At 40.9% G+C, this 12,007-nt stretch overlaps 1 protein-coding gene across 1 annotated transcript; it reads right to left on the bottom strand.

Annotated features, from left to right (window-relative positions):
* Positions 1-3,155: 3,155 nt before the first annotated feature.
* Positions 3,156-11,618, bottom strand: LOC102791584 (serine hydrolase-like protein). The gene is made up of 12 exons (XM_006787366.3): positions 11,503-11,618; positions 11,188-11,331; positions 9,338-9,451; positions 9,184-9,225; positions 8,166-8,185; positions 7,985-8,059; positions 7,733-7,839; positions 7,309-7,388; positions 7,180-7,214; positions 6,999-7,075; positions 6,762-6,846; positions 3,156-3,483 (listed from the first exon to the last, which is right to left on the bottom strand). Exons 1-12 carry the CDS (start codon positions 11,522-11,524, stop codon positions 3,364-3,366), a joined length of 921 nt encoding a protein of 306 aa, XP_006787429.2. The 5' UTR covers positions 11,525-11,618; the 3' UTR covers positions 3,156-3,363.
* Between the last annotated feature and the right edge of the window lie 389 nt (positions 11,619-12,007).

The following is a 12,007-nucleotide window of genomic DNA, read 5'->3' on the forward strand; positions in this document are numbered from 1 at the left end:
ATTAAGCAAGCCCAGCTGCTGGAGTACAAGCTAGTTAAAATATTACAATATATATATATATATATATACACATGAATTATTTAGAAGCACATAAATCTTTAGACTATATATTTAGGGTGGATATTCATGCATAGAAACAGCAAATACAAAGAAGTGAGGACTGAGCAGTTTTATTTTTGTATGAACAAAGGAAGCATATGATTCTTAAAAGAGGGTCGTTACACACCCACAGTTTCTCACCATGCTGTCAAGTAAAAACAATGAAAACAAACAAAGCAAAGAAAAAAAAAAACACTTTACCAAATACTAGGCTATTTGTCAGTCGTCTTGGTCCATCTAGGATAATCTTGGCACCTTAAATGAATCAGTTGCATTTATTGGGTACATAACAGTTTAAAGTAAGTCACTAATAACACACCGTTTTGGCACAGCGGCACTAAACAATCCACATGCGTCTGAGCAGCTGCCACGCCGACATCAGAGAGAGGATTAAAAACCCTCCCCGCTGGCAGCAAAGTCATTGCACTTATGTCGCTCACTTCAGCTAATTAAATGCACAATGTAAGTAAACTTTATGAGATATGCAAAGTGATTGTCAAAATTACAAAATGCGTGTAAAACTTGGCACAAGTATAGGATGGCGTGAAATTTACAAACACATTTCTAAAGGGCAACACTTCCTCCAATCACCTCACGATCTCTATCTGGATACAGTCTTCTTCGCATTGTGCATCTGGATTTTTTTATTTTATTTTTATTTTTCTTGTTCTTTTTTAATTTTTATTTTTAAGAATGTTAAAAACATCTCTGCTTTACTTTTCTCTCACCTCTACAACGAAAATCAGCAGAGATCAGAGAAAAGTTGGAATGATATAGAACAGGGTTTGCATTATCAGACACAACAGATAATCTTCCCCTCCTTTCTCTCCCATTTTTCTTCCACGGTCGTTTGGGTGTTGGCTCCCATCCCACGGGTGTCCCGGCGGCAGCACCCCTGTCCAGATGGTCAGCCGCCCTCCCGCTTCGCCTCGCCCTCTTGATCATATCAGGGCATTGCTATCGTCATCTCTGCAGTTCACACTGGCCACCAGCGGGTGATGCCGGACTGTTTTGTTGCTCCACTTGTGGGCATCCTGCAACCCGGGCTCTAGGAAGTACAGGCACGCTCCGAAGCCCGCCAGAACCAACACCGACACCAGCAAGTAGAGTGGGACGAACCAGTCCAAGAACAACCACGACATACCGGCTGTCAGGGCAAAAAAGAATGGGAAGGGTGAGGGAGAAGGAGGGTGAGAAGGAGAGGACAGGGAGAGAAGCAAAAGAGACGAGATTGTGGGGAAGGGTGGATGAGCAGAGTTGTTTAAACCTTCCAAATACGCACCGCTAACTGCATCTCCGAGAAAGCTTTCCCGCTCCCTTCTCATGACAGAAAAAAAGACACTACAGCGACTAAACAGGCAGCGGGGCTTTCCATCATTACTCCTCTCAGTTTCACAATCATTAGCTGGCACAGGTGTTTTTTTTTTTCTTTCTAAAAATAGCGCACGGGAGTAAATAGAGGCACCGCGCTTTTACCTGCAGACGCTGCTCGATCGGTGGCGATTTTTTAAGCGACGAAGAGCAGCCCAGAGTCCGAACCTCTCATTAGACGATCTCCGTCGCTGCAGCAGCTGCTCCTCCTCTGCAAAATAATCACAGGTGCTCTCTGAGAGGCACGAGATGCTGAAGCTGGATGCGGCTTCATCCTCCAGCTCCTGGCTCTGACGTTCAAAAAGGAGGGGTGGGGGTTGCCATGACGACGGCGGGAGTGGGAGGGAAACTTATATAACTATAATCATTTTTGAGGAGGGTGGGTAGGTGTGGGGGTTTTGCTGGTGGAGGGGGACAAGCCCTTCAGATGTCTGTGGATGCTCGCTGCCTTGCTACGCGCTGCGTAAAATCAATTCCACTCCATTTAACACCAAGGCCATCACACAGTTTATGTGACATTGAGAGAGAGGGAGCCATCTCTGTGTGAGGGACTCCTTTCATATCTGCTCTGACTGACAGCAGCTGCAGTGTTGAAGACAGTCAGATTTTGTTTTCATTTATTTATTTTTTTAAAGTCAAAAAAATCTGAGCAGAGGGAGGAGGGTGGCCTACATATCCAGAAGTTGTCAGAGGATGTCATCTTTTTTAATGACTGCCATTTTTAGCATCACTCAGCGCCGCCACCAGATTCATGAAAAGCAGCCGTTAAACAGATCAGCCTCACATAAACAGAAGTGATGAACTGTGACTTCCTCGCTGCATAAGTTACACGCAGAGGATTTTTATTCAGTTCGGGGCTTTTTACACACATGCGACTGCACTGAAAACTCAAGCAGACTGCCACAAAACCACAATGCATGGTAATATGTTAAAATGTCTAAATGGCTTTTTGTTCCCGGCCCCATGTTTTCACAGTCGGCTGATGCTCATCGAGATGTAGATGGCATTCAGTGCCTGACAGAAGCAATACGACAACAGAACAAACTACTGCCGAAGTATTTACATGAAACAGAAAATTAAATCAGAAGATGCCTTTATATGACAACAACTAATCACAATCAAAAAAAAGGTTGACGTGAGGAGGTGTTAAATGACTTTACAAAGCGTTGGTGTCACCTGGACTGGCTCATTTTAGGATCCAATCCAGCCTAGCCACTGCATGGCTTTGCAAAGTGCGACAATTACAGAGGAGGGGGGAATCCTCTTTGGATTTTTCACTGCACCAGGAAGAGTTATGTTGCAGGAATAATGGGTCACATCATGAGAGGGTTAGGTCTGAATCACCATCAGATTTAGAGCCTTCTTGCAGACAATGGCATTAGTCACAGGCTGCAGTACCCCTCCAAAGTTGAGGTGGTTAAGCCAAAGAGCCGAGCCGCATCTTTTCTTTGCTGAATGAGAGAAAACCGATATATTTTGCTGAAATTGCTGTTATTTTTCTGAAGACATCGCAGGCTGTTCTTCATCTGTCTTGTAAATGGATGGTTTAATACATGGAAACATTTCAGGAGTGCTTCTTTACAGCGACACAAAGAGAAACACTTCTGTCCTAGTCCTTTATATAACTAATGAGCTAAAATGAATGAGATACACCATTTCTACAAAAATTGCAAAAGATTGAAAAGTTTAGTTTCATAAATCATGTTTTTTTTTATTATTCAGTATTATTATTCCAAATGACTCTCCAGTTGGGTTTGTACAGAACAGAACAAATTACTGGAACAATTTTATGGTAATGTGTGCTCTAAGAGAGACGAAAACAGTGCGCTGAGACTTTTGAAGTGTGAAACTTCACATGGAGAATGTGAGTGTGTGATGGTTACATCTTGTCCACTAGGCTTTCACCTGCTGTGAGAGCACTTTGGTCTGCAGGAAGTCACAAATAAATGGAGCGACGACTTCAGGATTATCAAGATGCACATGATGACTGCCAGGTACTCTCACCACAGAGTCCTTAGAGAGACAGACAAACAAACAGGGTAAGAGGATTTAGTAGTAAAAGAGAAGAGTGTTGAACTGTGAAAGGTCGGTAAAATGCCACACCCTTACAGCTTCCACAGGAATTAAGAGAATATGATGCAGCCAGGAACCAATAATCAAATGCAGTTGATCAACCGGCAAGTTTGATCTCCTCTTTGAAAGCACAGCATTTGGCAGTTTGCTGGTCGGGAACATTGTGTGTTAACACAATCCTACAATCTTCCAAGGAGTGGCTGCCCCAGAAAATTCACTTTCAAAGATCATACCATGCAATTCTCAGAGAAACTGGAAAACCCCAGAGCTACAGGTACAGGGCTCAGTTAGCATGTTACGGTGAACATTCATGACAATACATTTAGGGAAAGACTGAACAAATATGGATTGTTTGGCAACAGAAGTCTCCACCAAAGTGGAGATGTGTGGCCACAATGCAAAGTGTCACATTCAGCACATACACCTCATGCAAGCTGTCAAGCACAGTGATGGAGGGTTGATTATTGGGCTTGTTTTGCAGCAACAGCACCTGCCGTTGAGTGAGCCTTGAAATCTCGCATGCCAAAGTATTCTAGAGTCAAATGTGAGACCAGTAGCTCGGCTTGGCCCAGATTGAATTATGCAATAGGACAATGATCCCGAGCACAGCAGAATGACTAGGTGTAGCAATGCTCCTGTCAAAGTCCAAACCACAAACTTCAGAGAGCTCAGCATAAACAAATGCATGCTGATGAACATTGTGAAGAAGAGTGGACCAAAAATAATGATGTGAGATAATAATAAAGTCACATAGAACAAGATTATTACTTCAAGCTATTAAAATCTTTCCTTTTTGCTCGACTCCAAGTCCGCAATTACATTTGAAGATGCCAAGGTTATAATAGTGAACTAAGTGTTTATTTTATCCAGTTTTAGTTAAGTACAATAAAAAGTGTGCAGATTTACACGCTGTCATTTGTATTTGTTTAATAGGACCCTTCTGTGTTTTTATTAGCAGATCTTTATAAATCCTACACATGTTTTATTTTAAAACTATAATAATACGGATTCAGCTGTGATTGGAGGCATCTGACTGCTGCAGATTCTCTGTTTTGGGATTTCAGCAGGTCGGATCCACGTGTACACTTTTTAATAAAGTTGTAAAACATTTCTAACTAACGCGACTTAATGCACGAACTAATATGCAGGGTGTGTCACGGATCCTGTTAAGAAATAATCAATTGGCTTTATGTGGATAGTTAACGCCTCATAAATAATCATTTAATGAATATTAATCGGGTTACTTACTATTAGCTGATATGCCATCCAATTAGCTGGATTCCAATTACACAGCGATAGAGCATCTGCTCTTTGAAAGCAGAAAATGATTGTTTCTCATACAGATCAGCCTGCTGTCATTTTTAATCAAACCATTTGTCTGCAGGACCCAGTGCTTCATATCAGTTACAGTCAGTTTCTTATTTTTTCTAATATAGCAATAAAACCAACAAAAACATTTGTAAATATGACACAAGGATCATTAGTTGCACCCTGACACTTTGTTGTTTGCATCTGAAATAAATACTGCCTCCATGTTTTTAAGTATTTTGATGTTTCAGGATGTTATTTTATTTTAAGGTCCTTTGCGGTCTCGCTTTGAGCTCAGACGTCTTGGTCCAGCAGCTCAGGAGCCACATGCGGTTCGTCTGCCCATCCCCGGTGGCTTCCTGTGGCTCTGATATATAAAAAAAAAAAAAAAAAAAAAAAAAAAAAAAACTAGATTCATGTGAATAGTGTCCTCTTAATTTTGCTGAATCTCAGTAGTGGTGATTAGTATGGAGGCATAAACATGAATCTCTTATCCTAATAAGAGAAATCAAAGTCACATTTTACAGTGCGTGGGCATATTTGACTGTGTGCGCGTACCTTTTTTTAACCACTTGTAAAGCCATTAGGCTTATAAATGTTTTATTTATCACCAAACTAGGCTTCTTTTACTTTGATTTATTTGCTCAAACCTAAACAGATTTATTTATTTATTTTACTTCCACTTCACAGTTGTTCTGTTTCCTTAGTGAGAAAAATACATAGTTTTCATTTTCTTAGTTCTCTAATTTCACAAATGCAACATAAAAATCGGGTCTTAACCATCCATCCAGTTTCTTCTGCTTTACCAATTGAGGTCGTGGAGGAGCTGGAGTCTATCCCAGCTGCCACAGGGCAAGAGGCATAGTAGATCTTGCACAGATCATCGATCTGCAATAGGTCTAACACACAGACAACCTTTAGACCTATGGGCAATTTAGAATCACCAGTTAACCTAATCCCACTAACTGCACGTCCTTGGACTGGGAGAGGAAGCTGAAGTAGCTGGACCGAACCCACAGGGACACAAGGAGAAGAAGAAAACTCCACACAGGAACACTGTCTTACTAATGTATACATCAGTATAGATCCTCATGCAAAGGTCTTTTGCAGTTAGCCTCTTCAACAGTGTGCCTGAGAAAACAGGTTGGCATCCATCACTTCCTTTAACTTCCCGAGACCCTGAATCCTCATACAGGGACATTAAAGTTTGGCTTTTCTGCACTTTATGCTTCGTTTTCCTGAGTAAAATGATTTATACTTGATCAAATAATGGTGGCTTTAGTTTATTTTACAGCATAACTAAATAATTGCTTCCGTATGAGGACAATGAGGATGACTTTTTGTTCAACATGTGCTGCTTTTACACTCGTCAGTCTGAAATTAAAAGTGGATCCTCAGCAATAGCTCAGATCTGAGGAGGTTAAAACAAACTTTCATGGGAAAGCCTTTCCTGACTTTACTACAGTTTACTGGTAGTCAGTATTTATTTTTATTTTTTGGCACTATTCACATGAAACACTTCATAAAGTGGATTGTGAAAAAAGTGCTACATAAAAACATTTTAAATATTTGATCTAATTTGGCTCCGGCTAATTAGGCTGCACAGAAAATTCAATAACTGATGATGCATCAGGCAGTAAGTGTGTCAGACAGTGTCTCCTCCCCTCACCCACGAACAGTTGTGACAGATGGCCGCCCTTCCCTGAGCCTGGTTCTGGCTGAAGGTTTCTTCCTGTTAAGAGGGAGTTTCTCCTTCCCACTGTTGCTGAGTCTTAGAGACTCACCTGATTGTTGAGGTTTGATCGTTTCTCTGTGTTATTGTAGGGTTTTTAAAGTGAAACTTACATTTTTTTTAAAATCATACAGATGTTAGTAGAGAGTGATTTACTCTTACATAAAATTCAACTCACATTTCTTTCCTGATAGACTTGGAGGAGTTTTGAAGTGAGTTTCTGGCTCGGTTCCCGAGATGCCGGACCGATACCTTTGTCAGCTCTAGAAAAACACAGATTGGTGTTACATGTTTTTTTTGACATGCTTTATTTTAAAGGGCCGAAATCATTTAAACCGCAAAACAGAGACATGTCCACGCTGTAAAATAAAGTATACTGTAATATCAGATATTTCATCAGTGGTAAAAATCTTACAGGATAAGTAAAACAGGAGCTTGAATCAGCGACTGCATCTCCAGGCTCTGCTCCAAAGTGATCCGCTCTATGTTTTTCTGCATAAAACACAGCAAATGTATGTGAACTGAATGCCAAACCTCTGTTGGAGGAGACGCAAAGTGGGATGTGGTGAAGTTTGGGGAGGTTAAAAGTGACTCACAAAATTAACTCGGAGGTCTCTGGAGAACACAAATCCTGATGAGGAGAAACACATTCAGCTGCCAGCAAATGAGAGAAAGCAAAGTGAGATTATTCCTCGCTGACAGGAGGAGAAGCGATAAAGACATACCTCCTTCAACTTGAGTCAGACCTCGCTCTAAAAGCGTTTGAATAGACCGTTCAGACAGAGTCGGGTTTGCAGCCAACAGCCTGAAGGAAACAAAACAATTTAGTCAAAACTGCAACTCAGTTTTACTTTCTTCTGTTTCATCCCTCTCTGCAGTTTATTTTTATTCCACACAGTGAGGACTTCTGCTGTTTGAAATAAAACTAAATTGATGTGGCAGAACAAGAGGTGCTCCCCCCCTTTTTTAAGAAAACAAACTAACAACAAAATGCAGTTCACTCTGTCAAAACCTGATGCCAACATTACCCACAGTGATTGCCAGCAGTTCAGTTGCATGAAGAAAGCAGCAGAGCTTCACTTCACTTCTGCACAAACACATAAACAAAAGGCTTACTCCACTTGAATTGGCTATAAAATAAAGCGATACCTCTCCACCGCCTTCTCGTACGTGTAAACCCTCTTCTTCTCTTCTGCCTTTTTTTCAAACTTGAGCATCTCCTCCATCCCCTGCCTCATGATTCGGGGTATTTCTTTCTGCGATAAAATGAGAGGTGAGAAAATCAGAAACACAGACAGGAATGGCTCATAAAGATAATTTAATAAAGTAGTTCTGCATCTTTCCAACTATTAAATTGTTGTTGTTTTTTTCCAGCAGTGACGAGAAGTAGTGCTGAAGTACCGGATCTGTAGGTACAAATCCAAAAACGTCCAGCACTATGATGCCATCCACCATCTCAGGATACAATGTGCTGAACTGTAGGAAACACAGTGAAGTCCCTGCTGTGATAACTTTGAAAATGCAGTTATGACACGTATTTCATAAAAGCAGCAATTAGATGAACGTGATGTGTTTAATTTACCATGACGGCGATGTTGCCACCTGTAAGGGAATGAGCACATCGTCAAATTAACGCGATCATTTTTGTGACACCTTGAATTCAAAACAAACTCTTTGTTTACTTTCTTTAAAATGACAGAAAAAAGCAACAGTGATTCAGTTCATTAGGATTCCCATTAGCTGAGCACTGCAGCAGCTAGGTTTTTTTTCCCTCAGGAATTCCAGTAAAAACTTTACAGCATCAATTTTACTGGATTGCAACCCTCACCAGCCACTTTATTTGGTACACCTTTCTAGTACCGGGATGGCTGTGTGGGAAATTGCAAACAGAACAGCAGTTTCTGAAATAGACCAGCCCATTTGGCTTTTAGTGTTTACTTAAATCAACTTTCTTATCCATTCTGATGGTCAGTTTGAACTTTAGCAGACTGGCTTGACCATGTCTATGTGCCTAAATGTTCTGAATCGCTGCCATGTGATTGGCTGATTAGATATTGGCAGAAATATGCAAAATGTTCAAATTATTTAATTTCCAAATGTTTTGTTTATTGGAGACAGTATTGATAAAGTAATTTATAAATGTTTAAAGTATCATTTCATTATACTTCTTTCTATTGTTTCAATGTCTATGTGCATGTCTGGGAGATTAGGATATGCAGTGATGGACCGTAGGAAAGGATACACTAGTTTATGTGAGCACTGTCACTATTATGCATATAAAAAAAAAAAAAAAAAATGCTCGGCATGAACAACTTGTTTAGGTTTACTTTGAAGCACCAACCAGAACACGTTTTACCATTTAGGCAATTGCCAGAAGATTTGGAGTTCTCTGTTCCCTTGATGTGTTGATTAAATCACTAATTGTTGCAGCCTCGCTTTGATTGGTGGATCCGCACACAGCACAGCAGCACATTTAATCAGTTAGACCTTAGTTTAGATAGCCACTGTGTTCCTATAAAAGGTCTTCTTTTAAATTCAGACTTTCCAGAAGAGTAAATGCAAAAAACAGCGCAGTGTCAGTGTTCATGCCTGTGACTCACCCATGCTGTGACCCATGATGGAGAACTTTGTCCAGCTGAGACCTGCAGGGGGGTATGACACAGACAACTCATCTGATCAAATCTAGCTCGGCTTTTTTAACCAAGAGATTGGAAGTGCAGCCCGACTACTGAGAGATGAACAGGTCCCACTCACTTTCAGCAACTCTGCGTACGTCTACTGCATATGCAGGAAATGAATAGAAGACTCCAGGAGGCCGGTGAGATGACAGACCGTGACCTGGTATGTCCACTGCCACATATCTGCACTCTAAGCAGAAGAAGAGAGAGAGAGACAGAATGCTTATCCTGGGCTGGATCACGGGGGCAGCAGCCTAAGCAGAGAAGCTCAGACCTCCCAGCTTGTCCGGGGGAAGGCCAAGGTGTTCCCAGGCCGCCTGAGAGATCAACGTGTAGTGGGTCTGCACCGGGCCCTCCTCCCAGTGGGACATGCCTGGAACACCTCAACCAGCAGGGTGCCCAGGAGGCATCCTTGTCATCTGCCCAAACACCTTCAACTGGCTCCTTTTGATTCGGAGGAGCAGCAGCTCTACTCTGAGCCCCTCCTCCTGGATGGCCGAATTGCTTGACCTGTCTCTATGGAAAAGGCCAGCCACCCTTTGGAGAAAGCTCATTTCTACTGCTTGTATCCGTGATCTCATTCTTTTGGTCACTACCTGCAGCTCGTGACCATAGACGAGAGAGGGGACGTAGATCGACCGGTAAAATGAGAATTTCGCTTTTACACTCAGCTCTCTCTTCACCACAACAGACCAGCAGCATCAATAATATTTAAAATGTTTAAATATTAATAATATTAATTCACCAATTAAATAGTTAATTTAAATAATATTAATATTAATAATTTAAATAAATTAATAAATATTACATCAATATTAAAAAAATGAAAAAATAAAATGAAATAAATGAAATTGAAAATAAAAAATGCTGAACATAAAAATATCAAAATGAAATTTGTAAATATTTAACAAATTGAAAAATTTTTTATAAAATAAAATAACACATAAATAAAAAGCAATCAAATAAACATAATCTTAAAAAAAAAAACATATCTGGAGTGGAGACGGTCACAGCAGTGTTCATCTGCCTGTTTGGTTCAGACTGAAGCAGCTCGATAATGGCTATTAACTTCTTAACCCTAAATTTGACAAGCGTTTGGATTGGGTTTTGTTTTAGCTGAATATGAAACATGCCAGTCAAATAAAAAAAAGCCATGCAAGTCATGAAATACAAATTAACGCAATTGTAGCTACAGGAGAGTGTTTAGAGTGAGCTACCAGAACATTTTCTGTAATTTCTGTACACATTTTTACACATTACTGCATTTTTTAAAATCATATAGAAAAACCGACGCGTATTACTGTAACTGCACTTCTTTTTTCTTATATCTAATGGCATTAAATGTGTAGTTAAACATCTTCACAATTGACAAAAAGGGGAGTTTCAGTGGTTTGGGACAGTCAAGATAAGGCGAGCTGTATGTAGCTCCTGATGTAAAGTGAGTTTGACGGTCCTTCCTGGCAGTATTTTGACTGATGTTCTTCTTTTGGATTTTCACTTGTGGTTTTAAATAACGTGGCTTAACATCCCCTGACCTTTTCCCGGCATTGTGACCGTTATCATTTAATAATGTTTGTGGTTTATGACCACAAGCGTACAAAACCAAAGTTATTATGATTTAGCAGCAGATATAAACCACTGGTGGATAGTTTAGACCCCCCTCCGCTAGAGGTATTTAATTAATAAACTAATGATTGCCACTTGATTGTTTATATAATGTCCGTGGTCAGGATTACTGTTGTGATGTTACTCTTGAGCTCACACTGGATGGTTGCACTCTAGCCTTGGTGTACTGGGAATACAGAGTAGGGGGCAATAAGGCACAAAAGATAATGATTCACACAGGCCTGACAGCCACTTACCCACGGCTACAACAGCCCACAGGTGACAGTTTTTCTCACCCTTGTCCTGTCTGTGGTGAATTACCTTGAGGTAAGAAGGGAATGAGCGTGTTGAATGAACCGCAGTTATCTGCCCAGCCATGCAGGCACAGCACCGGGTGGCCGTGTTCAGGACCCCAGGCTTTGCCTCTGATCTCTCCCCATGGGACCGGTATAGAGAGCTCTGAAACTAGAGACAACACAGCACAGCTTCAGTCAGTCGGCAGTACAAACACAACAATCTGTCAGACATTTGATGATCAGTCAAAGGATTTCACAACAGCAATGAGGGCTGAAAGTGGTAAAAAAAACCAAACAAACAAACCACCATCTGGTCTCGTTTTTTGTGCAGATATACTACCTTCTTGTTTCACTGATGACATTTCAGTGTTGGACGATGTTCAGTTTTTGTCTCAGGGAAACAAATGTGCAAAGTTCAGTCAAGTAAAGAAATCACACAAACTCTTTCAAATTTTTTTTAAAGCAGGACGTTCCTGACCTTTGGCCAGCGATTTTATTGGATGTTCAGAATGACATGCAGCAGCTATGGCCAATCATACACCGCAGGGGTGTGTTTCACCTTTACACACACTGGGTAAAAGCATGCTACTTTTGTTCATGTCAGTAAGGCCTGTCGGAGTGCCCTCTACAAGGACAGCGTGACCTATCAGCTGAGAGCACTTTCTGTTTGTTCCACTGTGAGGTCAGATAAGGTGAAGCCATCAGAAGTTTAGGAAGCTAGAAACAATTAAGTCATAAACACAGGAATAAATTTGGCCAGTGGCCTGTTTTGTCTTACAGACTCATTTAAAGTAAACAGCCTGTTTGGTGTCTGGAGCGTCAAGTGAAAGATCACACGTGCATCA

Source organism: Neolamprologus brichardi, chromosome 6, assembly GCF_056152115.1.
Source record: "Neolamprologus brichardi isolate AB-2024 chromosome 6, ASM5615211v1, whole genome shotgun sequence".
Lineage (NCBI taxonomy): Eukaryota > Metazoa > Chordata > Actinopteri > Cichliformes > Cichlidae > Neolamprologus > Neolamprologus brichardi.